At 43.1% G+C, this 17262-nt stretch overlaps 1 protein-coding gene across 1 annotated transcript in view; it reads right to left on the bottom strand.

The window, feature by feature from the left end:
* Positions 1-38: 38 nt before the first annotated feature.
* frem2b (FRAS1 related extracellular matrix 2b) overlaps positions 39-17262 on the bottom strand; it is a 50007-nt gene continuing 32783 nt past the window's right edge. The window contains exons 7-24 of the mRNA XM_084559345.1: positions 13133-13282; positions 12052-12261; positions 11756-11953; positions 11496-11660; positions 11189-11371; positions 10966-11096; positions 10722-10877; positions 10111-10414; positions 9822-9953; positions 9333-9664; positions 7287-7479; positions 7066-7170; positions 6790-6917; positions 6582-6716; positions 4489-4615; positions 3866-4053; positions 3624-3770; positions 39-2344 (exon numbers count right to left, since the gene is read on the bottom strand). Coding sequence (XP_084415471.1) covers positions 1844-2344; positions 3624-3770; positions 3866-4053; positions 4489-4615; positions 6582-6716; positions 6790-6917; positions 7066-7170; positions 7287-7479; positions 9333-9664; positions 9822-9953; positions 10111-10414; positions 10722-10877; positions 10966-11096; positions 11189-11371; positions 11496-11660; positions 11756-11953; positions 12052-12261; positions 13133-13282 — 3485 coding nt within the window. The 3' untranslated portion in view covers positions 39-1843. The remainder of the gene's footprint in view (positions 2345-3623; positions 3771-3865; positions 4054-4488; positions 4616-6581; positions 6717-6789; positions 6918-7065; positions 7171-7286; positions 7480-9332; positions 9665-9821; positions 9954-10110; positions 10415-10721; positions 10878-10965; positions 11097-11188; positions 11372-11495; positions 11661-11755; positions 11954-12051; positions 12262-13132; positions 13283-17262) is intronic.

Genomic DNA, 17262 nt, shown 5'->3' with positions numbered 1-17262 from the left:
TTCAAAAAAAACAAAAAACAAAAAAAGCATACAAATACACAGTTTTCTTGAAAAATTATTTATTTGCAGACCATGTTGTGCTTCTGGTCTGTGTTACAAATACTTACAGCACATACAGTATGCATTTTTTATTTTATTTTATTTTATTTTTTAACAATAACCATTCCCAAAACATCCAAATGGTATATTTATATGTAATACATATGTATATACATACATACATGAATGTGCATAAAAAGCCCAGAATGCACTTAAAGCATTAGAGAGTGTAATAAAATAACCACAGTACATTGATGCAGGGTCAAAAGTAGATTAGCAAGCAAATTGTGCACTGAAAAAAAAAAACAACAAAACATACTTCGGGTAAACATTTACTGAAAGTGTTTAAAGAATGAAAGTATCACAGGTTGCATAGAAGTGTTTTCAATTTCAAAATAACATTGCAAATAAACCAGACATTAATAAGGTAGGGATTATGACATATGTGTTTATAGGATAGGATACAAAGTAAGAGGTAATCAGATTTTGTGGCAATCCGGTGCCTGGATTTGAGAAAACAAACAAACAAACAAACAAAAAAAACGGTTTATATCTCCTGTATATTAATACCACAATAACACACACGTCATACACTGAGTATTTGAGAACGAAATGTTCAAATCAAAACTACAAAAACAAGACGGATATAGGATTTGCGTCAAAATAACCATGAATTAAAACAAATAAATAAATACATTTAAAATAAATTGGAGAGAATTTTCTTAAAAAAAAAGAAAAAAGAAAAAAAGACGACGATTAAAACTTTTTTCATTCCCTTTAAGTGAAATTTGATAATCCTATTAGAAAAAAAAAAAAGAATTAAAACGTCAACACATAGCCCTGTAGTGAAATGGATTTAGAGTCACGGCTATCTCTACAAAGCTTAAGTCGTTAAAGCGTACCACTTGTGCCGAGAGGGAAAGTAGTTCCTGTTGGAAACAGAGGATCTGGAACCATTTACTATACTACACTGTACACTGCAGACCAGCTGTCTTGAAAGTCGCTGCAATACGGCTAACTCTTTTACAGAACAGTTATTTGATTTAGCGCCACGTGTCGATCCAGAAATCATTCAGTTTCAACAACTAAACATCGAGGGAAATTCAGCGGTGTCTCTTAGTTAAATACTGCCGTTTGTGGGGATATACCGTAAAATACAAACTGGTGGAAGTACAGCAGATCAGACACATTTGTCACAATTCAGTTCAAATCAGTTTAAGCTTAAAAAACAAAAAAACAAACACATGCAAAAAAATAAAATAAAAGCACAACCAAACAATATTCATTCAAATTATTTCTATTTTTTTGTTCGAGTGGATGTTTTACTGATCACGAATGTTTTACATCATTCTCTAAAAGAACAGACAGAGGATTTTTCCAGTGTAAGCGAACTGTGGACAGTGTCTCGATGCAGCAAATCAAACGTACAAAGCCAGAACTACAGCAGTATGCAAAACAATCCCGCGTCTCTTGACCTACTTTAAACACCAAATACCGTTCAAGTTAGGAGGCATCTTCTGTAGCACCTTTGGAAAACGTGTTAACACCTTTTTTTCTTTTTTTGATTGTGATTTCTGACAAGTTTGACAAGTGCCTTGAAACAGCTACTAACACAGTCCGTCCCCCAGCCGCTGCCCGGACCACTCCCTGGCTGCGGAAGTGATTTTTCAAGTAGATTTCTGAACAGATTCAAAGCTCTTTACAGTTTTGTGTTGCTTCACACACAATCTTCAATTTTTATCTAAATGTGAGGCACTTGCAAAATGAAAATATCGGCTAAATCTCTCCGTCGTCAGTCGGCTGGTTAGACCTCTGAGCTGTCCGTGTTGCCGAGGCCTTGCGTCATCATGGGCTCTGCGCTGCTGGAGTTCCTGGGCACGTCTTTCTTCTCTCGCTTGGACCGCACCAGTAACACCACCACGATGACGAGGAGCACGGTGAGGAGCAGCCCGACGAAGACGCCGATGATCAACACGAGACTGTCATCACTGTCCCTCTGGTTCACCTCTTGGGGGGTGTTGCCTTTGGTGAAGATCTCCTTCTCCGGGCTCGTCCTCCGTTGGCTGCTGCGGTCCAGCGCGATGTGCAGGATGTTGGTGCCGCGGTTGTTATTCACGCCGATCTCCTCTATTATGTCTGGGGCGTCGTTGGATCTCCTGCGGCGACGGTGACTCTCTGGGAGCAGATCTGTGTGAGGGCTCATCACGTGGTACTCCAGGCTTCTCTTCCCTATGCCACGGTTGGCGTTGTCCCGAGAGCGGACGGTGTAGATGGTGTGTATGTACCATTCTCTCCCTGCAGCCACCTGGAAACAGCAACAAATATTATTATTTTTTAAAAAAGGGCTATACGATCACCTTCCTAATATTGTGTAGGTCCCCCTTGTGGCTCCAAAACAGTTGTGACTTATCAGAGAATAGACATGGGGTCTTCTGAGGGTGTCCTGTGGTGTCTGGCAACAGGATGTTGTTAGTGGAGGGGCCTTTGAGGGGAGGGGCCTCTGTGGATCATCCCACAGATACTTGATCAGTTTGGGATCTAGTGAATTTGGAGGCCAGGTCAACACCTTGTGCTGTTCTTCATGTTTTTTTGAGTTGTTCCTAAACTGTTTTTGTGTGTGCTCAAGGAGTGTCATTGCTATGGGGTGGGGGTGCCTGGTCTGGTCTAGGTGGGTGGTACATGTCTAACTAGCATCGATATGAATGAATGCCAGGTCCAAAAGTTTCCCAGCAGAACACTGTATTGTCACAAGATGATCAGTGTTATTTACTTCTCATCTCAAACATGAAGCATCTCCAGTAACTGCACATTTAATCTCTATAAAAAAAGATATGTGCATATTTCATGGCGGTAAACAGTCGGCCAGAACGGCCTGCGTATCAACTAACATGTCACATTTGTCAAGTAAATACCTCAAACAGAGCTTTTAATCTCTTAACTGAGCATAAAAAGTCTGTTTTTAGACGTTCTCTCTCTCAGCTGCAGCTGTCTCCTCACATCTCAAGCTGCTAATCGGACTGTGAACAATCAGCGCCGACAGAAAAGGCAGATTTGGCTTGGATATCCGTTAGTTATCCAGATTTCCATAGGCAACACCAGAAGCCACAAAATATCGCATGAAAATAATACTCCTTTGGCATCTAGACCTTCTAACTCTGATTTTTTCTTCTTAACAAGCCAAGAATAGCAGACTCGCTGATCAGAAGAAGTAATCTGGACCCGATGAAAGGCGGGGAGTGTGAGTCATACTGTTATCAGAGGCCACATAAAGGCCAGCCCACACAGAGACAAGATTGTGCACTTGCAAGGAGGTTTCCATTGAGGACGCAGAAACTGTGTGTTCAGCGAATCTTACTTTCCTCCCACCTCGTTAAGAGAAAAAATAAAATGTCAAAAGACTCTCATATTGGACATTAGATTTTCATCTTTCCCACCACATCCATCAACGAAGGCTGAGTTAACTGGCCACTCAAAAATGTAAATATAACCCCTGGAATGCCAAAATAGATTAGTGAAATATGTGAGAGTGAAGCATTTGCGCGTGTGTTCTGAATGTGTTAATTGTACTTGACCTTCATACTGACCTGGAAGAGAGCTGTGGAGTCCATTCTGAAACCATCTGCTCCAGGCTGTCTCACCAGAGCTAAAGCGCCGGGGTCGTCCACTGCCAGGAAGGCGTTGAAAGCCACGTTGCCAAATGACCTGGCCTGGGTCTCTGGCTGGGCCTTATCCTGGAGCGAGAAAATCACACAGGAGGAAAAAATACTGAAACATGACTGAGAGCTAACACGTAGGATCTAATGAGAGGTATCGTGTTGTTGCTCACAATAATCTTGAATCTGTAGAGAAGCGACGGGGCATCAGCCAGACAGCCAAACTCAAAGTTGCTGGGGTTGTATTTAGGGACATATCCATCAGCTCCGGTACACAGGAACACCTTCTCAATGTTACAAATAAAGGAGTTGCCCAAATTCTGCACCGGATCCACCATCACTCTGCCGTAAACCGTGTCTCCTGAGGAAAAAGACATTTTCAACACACGTCACATCATTTTATAAAAGACAAAAAACGATTTTATTATGCACACAATTCTCTTAAATTAGTATTTTCTGCTCAGCTAGAATATTGAGAATTACGTTAAATCATTCTCTCAGTTTCAGCAGCTTCAAGGACTTTTCAAAGTCTTTCAAGACCTTGTTGAGAAAAATCAAAGTCAGGCTCTCTTGTAATTCGCTTAGTTCAGTGGAAAGATATGAAAGACAAAATAGAGGCCCTGTTTTCCTTTCATTATATGTTGTTGAGTAAGGAAATAAATCCATAAATGTCTGCCAAATCAACCAAAATATACATAACACCGTCAATAATGACAGCCATCTATGCGATTTCAACACATTTTATTCACGCACGTTGAGGGCAGTTGGCATTTTATGACCCACGCCACCGGCTTACCCAGCGAGAAGGCAGTGTCGCTCTCCTGTCCAAAGCCCATGGAGCCGTCCGAGAGCCAGAGCGTCCGTTTGGAGAGTAAGAGCATCTGTGTGTTTAGACTGAATTCAGCAGCTACAGGGTCGCTCACCTGAAAAAAAAATTGCGGGACAAATAAATTCATTCATTCATTCATTTTCTATACCCGGTTATTCCTGTTAAGGGTCGCCGGGGTCTGCTGGAGCCTATCCCAGCTGTCATCGGGCGAGAGGCAGGGGTACACCCTGGACAGGTCGGTTAAAATAAAGGTTTTCTTAATCTTAATCCGAATACAAGTCATATTTACAGATGCAATCAATCAACTATACGCTAACTTGTATTTGCAAATAGTTTCACTGCTCTCCTATTCTTATTCTGCATAATCAAACACACCGGTGAAGCTGTAACCAGCAAATGGGAGATTTTCCAGATTTATCTTAATTTGGAAATAACTGTCAGCAGAATATGATGGTATATTTATATTTTGGTTAAACAACATGTAAGTATCTTTTTGGGATTCGTTCAAATGGTCTGTATTTTCATTTTGATATAATAAATTTGGTCAGCTTTGCTATTTCGTTTCGCTGTTTTGAGTCTGGGCTGATTGGATTTTAGCTCCCGGTCCAGGAGTAAGAAACACATCAATTTAACAGACTGAAAGAGAATATTGAAAAAAGAAAAAAAAATAATTCTCAAGAGTAAGTGAGAAGAGTCGCCGTTTGACGAGTATTTGATTAGACGGAGGGAACCGAGAGGGAGCTTCCAACTGATATGGGTAATAGAGACAGACATGAAAATAAATGAGAGAACAGGAGCCAACAGGGATGGCTTACAGGAAGTAATGAGAGCAGCAATCAGCGTTTAATAAGTAGTTATTACTCTCAAGGCAATGTGTAACTTCATTAATATAATTTGTTAAAAATAATTAAGCTTGTTCAGGAAAGCACGTCCCAAGTCCCTTGCCCTTTTTTTCATGACGCTGGGTGCTTCATTTCTTAAACCAGTGTTCATTCATTCCACTTGCTCCGTGTGCGTTAGATCTGGAACTCATTTCCCCACTCGACTCCCCAAAAATGTCTGTAGTGTGGAAATATTTGACACTGGAAAAGAAAAGCAGTCTAGCGGCAACTTGTGATGTCTGTAAGAGCATTTACGGAGTGCAGTAACAGAAGTGTGTTTAACACTAACAATAAAGACCCACACATTATCCAGGAAAGGTTATTGGATCAAGACTCGGCATCGAGAAATATTACATGCATGATTTAAAATTGAGAGCAGAAAACAACTGACCAGGATATTGATACAAAAAAAAAAAATAGGGGTATCCTTGTTCATTTTGTAAAATTGCATTAAAATATTAAGAATCTCAGACTTTTGGCCGATGGATTCGAACCATAGAAATATGGACAACGTGTCGCACCTTCCTTGCATTGGCCAAGCTGATGATAATTTCCCAGAGATACGGGCAGCGCCATCTTGCGACCATTGACTGTATATAGCTTGCGACTTTGGACATGTCCACACGTCCTCTAGACTCACTCGCGTTTTCGTTTAATTAATACTACGCTCTGCTCTACCTCCGCCAGTTACAAGGAAATGTTGGATTATACACTGTACTTATTTTTTAATTTTATAATTTTTTTACATCTGTCCCTGCCGCTTTATGGAGAAATTGGCATGGCAACTGGTACATGTCACATCCTGTTTGTGTAGCGCCAAATAACTAACTAAAACAAAACTTATCCAAAACAAAAATGACATTTCAACATGCATCAAAATTATATTAACTACCTAAAATTACAGAAACCATCCATGAAAAAAAAAATAAAATTGAAGTGTATTTTAGTGTTTTAGTTTGTCCCATGTCCCATCCACTAACATGGAAGAGGTGGAGCTTATGACCTATATATACTGCAGCCAGCCACAGGGGGGGCTCTACTTGCTTTGGCTTCAGTTTTGAGGAGCTGTTCCACGGTCCGTCTTTATACAGTCTATGTTTCGAACCCAAATATAAGTTATTCTCTAATAAAAGGTTAAATCTGACCTGAACTGTAATGTTTGAAACAAGGTCTCATTACCTGCTGAAAGCGGATATCCAATTCAAAGGTGAGAGGTTCTCTGGGATTGCACACGGGAGGGATGGTGTACTCCAGGCTAGGAGGGGATGTGCAGGGGATCAGCTTCACTGTATACATGCCTGAGTAGTCACGCACCTGAGAGGAGAAATCACATTCAGTAAGAATTAGGAAGAAAAAAAATGTGTAAAAACAATGAAACTGGTCTCACAGCAAAATCAGAGATGAATGTCCACTGTTGGATGGGCTGGTTGTAGGTTGGCTCATTCCTCACAACGCTGAGGTTAAAGGTCAAACCAGGGTGGTCCGGACACATAACCATGGAGGTGAGAGGTGAAGCTGATGGAAAAAGAACATCAATTAAGTTAAAACAAATATATAATCTAAAATTATATAATAAATAAATAAATAAATCAGAAAGAAACTAAAGCAGCAGCATATATCACAATACATTTAGAGAACAGCTCTTGTGTATGATATACTATACCTGGATGTCTATACACAAACAGCCCTCTGAATCGAGCCTCCGTCCGGAAGTTGACTACTAGTTGTCCCTGGCCATTTATGCGCATGCTGGTTGGGTAAAGGGCACCTGCAAAGACAGTGACAGAGCGTTTTAATTTAACTACATAATAAATTTATAGCTGCTCCGGCGAAGCAGACGCACTTTTAAGACCCGTATATTCAATATTAAAACTCAAGCCTTGCCTTGCAGTTCAGCCTCAGGTGGGCTGCCGATGCCGTCTCTCCATAAGATGGCAGTGTCGTACACGAATGTGAGCCTCAGCTCCGACTGCAAGTCAAAGTGCTGCCATCCTCCTGCCCCCACGGGGGAGTGGAAGACGTACGACACGTGCAGTGGGACTCGAAGGGTCACGTAGGACTGGACCAGATTCAGCACCTGCGGTGAAGAGCAACAGGAGCTGAATTAAAGGTATCGGGATGAAAACATGACACCTGGGAACATCCTGAATTTAGTAAAAATACAACATATTCTAATGGGAACAGTGTTTCATTGCCACTGCATATATAAAGAAACTTAAAGCACAGTTTGCAGTAATATCTCCATGAATCAGACATCATTAAGTGTTGATATAACTGTACGGTTTAATCTACTTTCTATAATGTCCATTTTTTAACTTTAGATTTACCGTGCCCAAATCAAAATACTAAATGATATCTTCTATAAGAAAGCACAGGGGATACTGAATTGCTCCAAACTTTTCTTAAAAGAGCTGTTCTATACACTTTAAAGGTTTCTGAGTGGTGAAAGTCCTCAGATAGAGTGCTCTCTGGTATCTGCACTTTCCTCTGACCTGTGAGAGGTACCTGCCTGCACTGGCTCGGCGTTCATGTGGAGACGTGCCTTCGCCTCTGGGCACCGAGAGCTCAGGCAAATGATTTGCAGAATGGCCTTTCTGACACAACCTGCTGGGCCTTAATAGATTCCTGTGGTCCTGTTAAGCTGGGCACTAAGCCCTGCACTGTGACACGACACTGGCCCCGGCCTGCGCAGAGCTTTTCTCCAATCAGCCTGCCTGCCCACTTAGAGGAGCACTTGGGTCACAGGGCATCCCCAAACAAAGGATGTTCCTTTTTGCAATGATCCTTTTATACACTTCCTGAAACTGAACCCAGGAGGCCTCAGTTTATATCTACCTACCATGTTTTAAGTTGTAAACACAGTTAGTCTCCCTTCTGATAACTAAATTATTGCTTGATTAACACTTCTAACTTCATTTATCCTTTATAAATGACTAGATTATCTCTGATTAATGTGGAAGCTAATAATTAAAGACAGTGCATTATTGATTTCTGACCTCAAGATATCACAAGTGGCAGAGGTAAAGTTTTTATTGCACGAAGCCGACCACTTGCTCGTCCAGACATGTTTATTACCGCCACATTCGCTCATTCAGTATTTGCATCACGTGGCTGCAGGCCGCAAACTTCCACTTGTTGAGGAAGGCTGTTATCACCCGGGTGATGACTTTGTTATTAAATAGACCCGGAGCTATGTAAAATGAGAAACTCCCATTACGATAGCCAGCCAATACACACAGAACCGCCAAAACATATTCGCCAGTGCCTTGGGGCTTGAATTAATAATCCTCAGTAGGGACTGTAGTGGAGGTTTGCACCATGATGTGCCCCCCTGCACCCTTCTAGACCTCTACCTTAATTAACTGAAAGTCAACTAAGAGAAAGTTTCCAAGCTGCATGATAATGTTGAAGGCTGTAAGGCATGTGTACCAGGAGGTCGGAGAAAGCTTTAAGATCTCCTCTTTTTAGCACCACTTTTAACATCTGCTGCTGCAGAAAAGCAAATTGTGTAGGGGCAAAAAAAAAAAAAAACTGAGCTGGATCTTTTATTAAGCTGCTGGTTGACTTGCCACTTTGACAAGACAAATAATTGCCCCTGCCAGGGAGACAGGGTGCTGGGTTAGATATTACTACAGAGGTTAACATGAGTCTCCAGACAATAATTAATGACTTCTTTACGGGCTAGTATTTTCTTTAGGATCCTTCGAGAAAAAAAAAAGTCGACAAGTGCGGTTTTAATGAGATAATAAATGATTGATTGAGATTGAGAATGAGAAAGGCTTGTTATAGGACCGGCCAGTAACTGCTGAATCCACATTCCTATCCTCAAGGGGAGCATGACTTTATTGAACTGACTCATTGCACTTCATGTCTAGAGTTGAAAAAGGGGGGGTCAAAGGTGAGCTGAAGCGCAAAGGTGCGGCTGCTTACCTGTCCATCAGTCCCGATGGTGCCGCCGCAGTCACTGAGCAGCTCGGACATGTCATAGTAGCTGGTGAATTCCCACAAACAAGCCTCCAAGTTGAGGTTTCTGTAGAATCGTAGCGTACTGGACCCCCTGAGGGAAGTGCTGTACTGGTAAGGCGCCGTCTCGCCGATCACCTCTGGATTTTTTGTGGATTCGCTAAGGAAGCCGTAGCGAGTCTTGATCTCAGAGTAGTCCAACAAATTGGAGCAGCGATGCTGGCCGACGCGGGTGCCGTCAGGGCTCAGCGTTAGCTCAAAGTTAGACAGTGGGCGGGTGGACACTACAGGCAGCATGCCTGTGTGAGGAAAGAGAAAGTGAAGAGAATTCTTGGATTAACAATTACAGATTAACTCTCTGAAGCAGCTACTTATTCAAAGAATCTGGTTGATTAATGACACAAGGAAATTAGGTAGCTTTCAAATCAACAACCTGCCTCAGTTGGCTATTCTTACCATCAATGTGAGGCATGGTGACAATTAGTTTGATGAGGTTGGGGTGGTCTGTGTCCTCTGTTCCACTGTAGCGCAGCTTGGCAGAGAAGGGCTCGGCCCCCACTGTGCCTACAACACGAGGCTGGCACATTCCTGCAAACACACAACATATAAGCAAATATCAAAATGTTTGATTTTCCTTAAATATCCTCCACAGACTTTCAGGTTTCTGTCAGATGATGGACGAAAACTACTGGTGTCGATCCATTTTCATTAAAAAGACTAATTTACACAACACAGCCGAACTCACCCTCTTCCTTGCTGATGGACACTATGGGGCTACTAAGTTCTAGACCTTCATCCCCGTTAGAGTTCACCGCCCTTGCAGCGCACTGGACCCTGGAACCAGCCTGAAAATAGACTGAGTCCAAGGTGATGAGTTTGGAGGAGGTGAAGAACGTATCAAAGTCAACTTCCCTCATCGGGCTGGTGACGCCATCGGGGCCAGTCGGGGCGCTGACCAGCCAACGATAGCGAGTTAGGGTGTTGTTGATGTTCTCGCTTACGCAGATGGAGCCAGTTTTGTCGTAGTCTGAGTACTTGGGGTTACAGGCCTGGAAAAGGGAAAGGAAAGCACGCTTGTGAGATAAAGGTACCCAGAAATCACTGCAGCAGCCAAAGCGGACTTGTTAAGTTAACCAGTGGCAAAGTAAATGACTGAGAGATACACCGATCAGGCATAATATTATGACCACCGTCTAAGTAACATCCACAAAAATGCCAGGTCCAAAAGTTTCCCAGCAGAACGTTGAATTGTCACAAGATGGTAAATGTTATTTACTTCTCCTGTCAGTGGTTTTAATGTTGTGGCTGATTGGTGTATATAAACATGTATTTATTAGACTGTCATGTGGGACATACAGTGACACAAATGACTGGGTATCCGGCCACAAGCAGAGAGTCCCTGGTCCTGTCGATGTCATCATAATGTAACAGAGAAACCACTTTGGGGACTGAGGGGAACGTAACATCCGCCATGCTGTTGGTCTCCTCGATATAAATGATGGCTTTGTTCAACTGTTGAATGGCAAACAAGAGCAATTAAGAGGATGTTAAAGGACGTAACAGTATGGTAGTTGGGACATTCATTTGGTTTAACTTTCACCTTTGTCTCTGCCACCATGTTCTCATCAGGCTTCAGGTGCACAGTGAACGCCTCCCTCATTTCTCTGACACCATCGTACAAAACCTCCACCTCCACATAGTGCTCCGTGTCTCCCTGCTTGAACACAATCTCTGCAGAAAAACAAGAGGCATTGGACAAATATTTCTCTAGCAAGTTTCACATCTTTGCCGGCCTGATAGAAGCGCCTGGCGGAATTATTTACCCTCAGATATGGGATGGTAGTCCTCCCCAGAGGTAGCAGAGCCGTCCTTCGTGTGAACTCGGACGACAGAGACCTTGGAGGTGTCTCCGATGCGCTGCACTTTTATCTTCACCACAGACACTTGGCCGCTTTCCTTCGGCTCGTTCACACTGAATTTGGTCTCTTTGAAACTGATCGTGGCCTCTGAGAAAGCACGGTATTGTTTTAATCATGATAGTGAACTGTGATACTGCAGCGTACCACATGTTAGAGGCAGCGTGGGCGTAACCCACATGGTGATATCATGAAATACACTCTTCTAACTTACTGTCTGCATCATCTTTTATCTTGATGAGCGTTTCGTTCTGCCTTCCAATTGACGCTCCAAATGGAGATTCGCTTTTGGGGCTTCCCAACACGAGACGAAGCTCTTCCTCTTCCTCATGCTCTGTATCGTCGACAAGCACCAGTAAACAAGGTTTTTCAACCTCTCCTGTAAACAAAGAAATGTAAAAGTCAGTGTCCTCGTGTAAGTAAGCAAAGGGAAGCATATGCCAAAGGAACATGTGCTTGGTTTTACGAGTCTACCTGGCAAGAAGGTGATGATGGAAGCATCTGTGTTGGGCCTCTCATTGAAGTCCATCATGACCTGGGCTGTCCCCTGCCTGCTGTAACAGCGCACTGTGGACTTGTAGCTGATATCACCGCTACGGTACACGGTGGCCGAGATGTGCCCCGAGTTCTCTTCCCCCACGTACACAGCATCACGGAATTGCACCTTTGGCACTGGAACGACACGATTACATCCACAAAACCAAATAAAAACAACAAAAGAGAGGTCATTTTTTGAATGCATTTAGACCACAACCGAGAGATTCACTCACAGTCAGAAACTGAGTCGTTGATGAGGATGACAGTCTTGCTCGGCTCCCCGAGGATCCCATTCATGGGCATCCGAAGCACCAGCTCGAACTTCTCTGGCCCCTCCAGCACTGGCTGTCCCAGATCATCCAGGATGATGACACGAAACGTCTGCATGGTGACCCCCGGTGCGAAGTCCAGATTCCGGCTGATCCCCACGTAATCCGCACCAGCTGCCCCACAACACGATATAGGTCAGGGGCGTTTCAAAGAGTGTTTGTGGGACGTAGGGGGGATATGGCACAAATGGACTACAGTGCTTGATCTTATTTCGTCAGCAGTTCTCATTTTCCTTCATAATTCATTCGTGAGTGTCAGGCAGCGAGCCAGATGAAAGCATATACTATGCACACTGGGAAAATGACTGTTTCAGTCTCACGGTGGATAGCCACGAACAGTTGGAATTTGTTGCGTGATTAAAGCCACGCTAGAAAGTGGACATCTCCCCGAGCGCAAAAAGGTTATTCATTTGGCATTCTTTGAAGAGTCGGGTATTGGGAGCTCACCCTTTGGCCGCGGGCTTTTTTCATGTACTTATGACCCAGTTACGTGTGCAAGCGCGGGGTTGCATTTCTATCGTGCTGCATATGATTAGGTGCTAGTTATTTTTTACATCTGTAACGCAGGAACAGAGCCGAAGAATCAGGCGCAACTGGGAGAAAATAGCCTGGGGGCAGGAGATAATAGAAGCTTCGGGGAAGACTTGAGGAGACGGCAACCAGTCCAAAGCGCCTACCAAGTGAAGAACAATCAGGATGCATTCCTGAAGCTACAGTATGTCCTCACACATACTAAGGTTACCTCCACAACAATGTGTAGATCCAGTGACTATAAGACAGAATCCCAACAGGGCTTCTCTCCCCCAGCCTAAAACAATGTTTACATTCCCCAGGTCATCCACTCAGCATATCCAGTGTTAAACTCTCCTCGCGCAGTTGAGCTCAGGAAAACAAAGACTGACAGGGTGACGAGTTAAGTCTATTGTTCGCTGTGGTTTACAATTATCTAAGCACAAACTAGCAGAAGCTGTCAGAGGACACATACCCTCCGCTGAGACAGGATCCGTCTTCCTGGAGCGCACTGTGACAGTCCCTCCCTTGGAAAGATCGGTCCCCGTCCTCCACACCTGCACTTCCACGTAGCCATCACTCTCATCCACATGGTAGTCTGTGTTGCCAAAGTAGAAGACAGGATCTGGGAACAACAACAGAGGAAGGAGTGAAATGAGGAAAAGCACACGGAAGGATGCAGCCCATAATAATCTTTTAGCTGCTTCACAACAGGGTATTCTGAATGCCTCGCGTAATTGCCTAGTTGAATCTTTAATAGCCGGCATACTATGTAAGATTATCTTTGATTACAGGAGAATTGAGGGAACATTTCCATCAAGCCAGCAGCAGGTAGTCAACGCTGTAATTGTAGACCTTAAACAGCACTTTCTAACTTCCTGCTGTGATGTTTTGGGGGTATTACTTTAGCTGTAACAAGTACTCAAAAAAAAACCTGAAGGCAAAACTGAATTTCCTGGTTTTGGATGAGCCTGGTAGTGGAGCTCACTTTGATAGTGATGGGTCTGAGAGGCAGACAGGAGGCCTGACAGGAGGTCTGGGGGATGTAAAGCTCGATGTGCCAGCCCGGGCCTGCCTGTCTGCAATTAGTGTTTCTATGAGCTGAGATTCCACTGCAGCCAAACTCACCCACTGTTATTCTGTTTAACCCTTTCCGAGCCTCTCTGAGCCGTGTCAAACAAGAGAAACGGTCGCTGAAAGGCTTGGACCTCTGTGCATGCTCCCTCGGGGCGGTGCGTTCACCAACTACAAGAAGTGCCTTCGTGTGTAATAGTGTAGACTATTTACGGACATCCACAGAGAGAAGTCACGCGGTTACAGCAATTCAGAACCGGGAAACCAATCCAGTTTCAATTTCAACTAACAAAAGGCTCACATTTTCATAACTGATTAAATATATTATTGTTATCACTAAAGGGAACAAGCACCAACTGAGCAGTAAAAACCTTGTGCTTTGGAAAGCAGCTGTGACCAGATAATGAATAAATTAAGTGAATGGCGATGGCCATGGGCAGAGTTGTGGTTTCCATGACAATGGAGCTGTGCACCTACAAAACGGTACTTAGATGTTTCTCATCACACAGTGTGAGGCAAAATGGAGAATGTGGAGCAGAGAGATAAAAGCACTGAACAAAAACTAATCCATACTGTTGCACGTGACGATTACGTTATCAAGTAAAACCAAAACACAAGAGCAAGAAAGAAGAGAGGCAGAGATTAACTGTCAGTCAACAGTGCTGCCAGGCACAATTACTGTTGTGGGGGGAAAAAACATAAAGGTTTTATTATTTTAGACTATATAATTAGTCTTGCCAGTAATCTGAGTCTTAGAAGATACAACAGGTTTTAAGGCAGACTGCTTTTAGTACCGGCTCGATATTAGCAAGAAAAGACAAGTTCTAAAAGGGAAAAAAGTCTTTTTAAGGAAACCCCTGGGGTTTGTGGTTCTCAGAGAAGCCATCTCTGTGGTTGAAATAATATTACTCATAAGTGCAAGCAAAGGACAGAAAACTTTTAGGCTTTAATCTGTCCTGAGAGCACGGCGAGCACAATGAGTGCTGCATCAAGAGGCTCGCAGCTGCCAGGTTTTTTTTTTTTTTCCCCACAGAGAAACCAAACAAAGATGGTTTTGGCTGCCTGCACTGGGTCCCCAAGTGGAGGGAGTAATCAGATATACTAGCCTGAGGTTGGCAGCCAGGAACTCAGGCCCTGTTGTACTAGTCCAGTAATCAGATAAGGTTTGTGCAGCAGACAAACAGTGAGCTTCAAAGAGCTATGGGCCATTAACTGAAAGGTAAACCGCTGGTTCCTGGCCTCCATCAGCTCAGCGGCAGCAGCAGCAGCCTCCTACGCCACAAAGCACATCTAAGGTTACACGAATGTAAGGGGAGATGATCCAGATTAGACCTACTTATTATGTAAAATTATGTAAGGTGTGCTAAATCTTTATCTATTGACAAAAAAAATTATTTTTAAGATTAGATCTTGTATTCGGTGACTTTTGTTTGCATTGTAATATACGCTAGCAGCTTAAAGTTACAAATGTGATTTTTTTTATGGCTGTTTAAAATTATAAAACAATGGATATCTTGATGGAAAAAAACAACAGGAGTTCTTTCTTTTATATGAAGTAAAAGTCAAGAATATGAGCACCTCCCAGATAGTTGTTATGATCATCCCTTTCTTGTGCGTTATGGCGAAAGAACAACGGCAAACAACAGGAATATCTCGCATACGAGTGAGAATAAAATAAAAGCAGAAACATAAAGAGAGACACAGACGTCCCTAAGGGGACTGTTACACTCCCACTGACTGCTTGATTTCACTTGAACTTTGCATGACATTCCCACAGCGCTAAGTGGCTTCTCTAATGGTGAGATTCAATTGAGCCCTGGCAAATGCTCTTCTGCCCACTGTGTGCTAGACTAATCTCTCTCCGACAAAATAATTATAAAAAAAAGAAAGAAAAGATGCAGCTCCATATTCAAATACAGGAAAATCAACAACTTTAATGATTGATGACACCAACAAACACTTTCAATTTCAAAGCAGGCTCTCGATTGAGCGTCTTAAGAATGCTGATTAAAGTCAGACAGTCTCGGCTTAAGTGCCGCGGACATCTGTTTATATCAGAGAAAATGGGAATCCAGGTGAGGCGTAATGACAGGGGCTGCAGGTTTACCCCCCCCCCCCCCAACCTCGATTCATTCCCATCCAGGATATACAGCACATGCACGGGACCCGCCCATCTTTAAAACAGCTCCTAATCACACGTTCAGAACCAGAGTTAAATTTACAGGCACAAGGCTATAAATACGCCACTCGGGTCCTGCTGTGCAAGCATTCTCACGTCTTTCCCGTCCCAACCACCAAAGCATTTTCCCCCGGATGCAGAGTCAATATCAAACAGCAATTACCTCGGCAAGAAAGGACAAGTTTCCCCAAACATATCACAGGCAAAAGCCCCGGTGGAAACTGCAAGGATGTGGCCGTTTACGTGCAGATGGTGTGCCGCCGGGAAAATAGGTAGGTATTCTATGGATTGCAGCTGTCCGTGCTACTGCAGAATACCTGGGCAACTTGTAAACTTTACAGGCATTCAGTGCAAAGCTGCTATTAGATTTACCTCTCTGCAGGAAGAGGTAATCATATTACCTGTGCCTGGTATATAGAACTTAATTGTGATGCTAACTTAGACTGATTCTGCTTTTGCACACACTGTAGCAGCAGTAGTATTGATTTGTGCAGGTTATTAGGCTTTGTGTTTAAACCTCTCTATTGGCAAGTGTAAAACAACTAGAACATTTTGTGCGCCCACATTCCTCCTAATTACTAGCCTGCTTTTTATGTGTTTATTGACCTTGTTCCTTTATACCTCCTCTTGTTGCCCGCTATTTTATAAGTGTGCCCCGCTGACATTTAGCTTTGTTTGCCAGTCCTGTTGTGTCCTTACTGTTATTTGGATTCGTTGGCTCGCATTTATCTTTTTAATGTATTGCTCCCTTCTATTTGTGTGTTTTTTTTGTTGTATTTCTTCACTTCCCTCCACAGCTCCACCTCACGTCTCGCCAGTCTGGTTCCGTTTACTATCTATATATATATATATATATATATATAAAAGATGGATGCAGCCACAGTTTAAAGCGTCAAGCTTGGCATTTGGCTGTCAACATCTTGTTTCTGGTTTGTTTGTTTGTTTCTGCGCCAGAATGAGAGTTTGAATGAGAGTGCAGAACGAGAAGACGATCTGACTGAGAACCTGAGGAAAACTTATCAATCACCCAGACCTGACATGTGAACCAAGCCAGGCACAAGCCCAAAATGCAGGCATAGCTCTCGTACCTCTTTATCCAGGCCTAATATCTAACCAGTTATGGAATCATTTTTAAAATGACAAGCAGCAGACTGATCCGTCGACATCGTAATGGCTACTGGAAAAACAATTTACCTTGCGTTTCATGAATGACAGTCTATTGGATTTTGTGGAGCCAGCACCTAGCCACCATCAGCGGTATCGACTTTGCATTGGTTTCACTTTCCAGACATGATGGTAACGTCCATGTTTTTCTCATACACGGTCTCTGTTAGAGGGCTCAGAGCAACAAT

The sequence above is a fragment of the Chelon labrosus genome (genome assembly GCF_963514085.1).
Source record: "Chelon labrosus genome assembly, chromosome: 13".
Taxonomy (NCBI): Eukaryota; Metazoa; Chordata; class Actinopteri; order Mugiliformes; family Mugilidae; genus Chelon; species Chelon labrosus.
The sequence above is the reverse complement of the archived record's forward strand: the minus strand, read 5'-3'. Positions and strand labels throughout refer to the sequence as shown.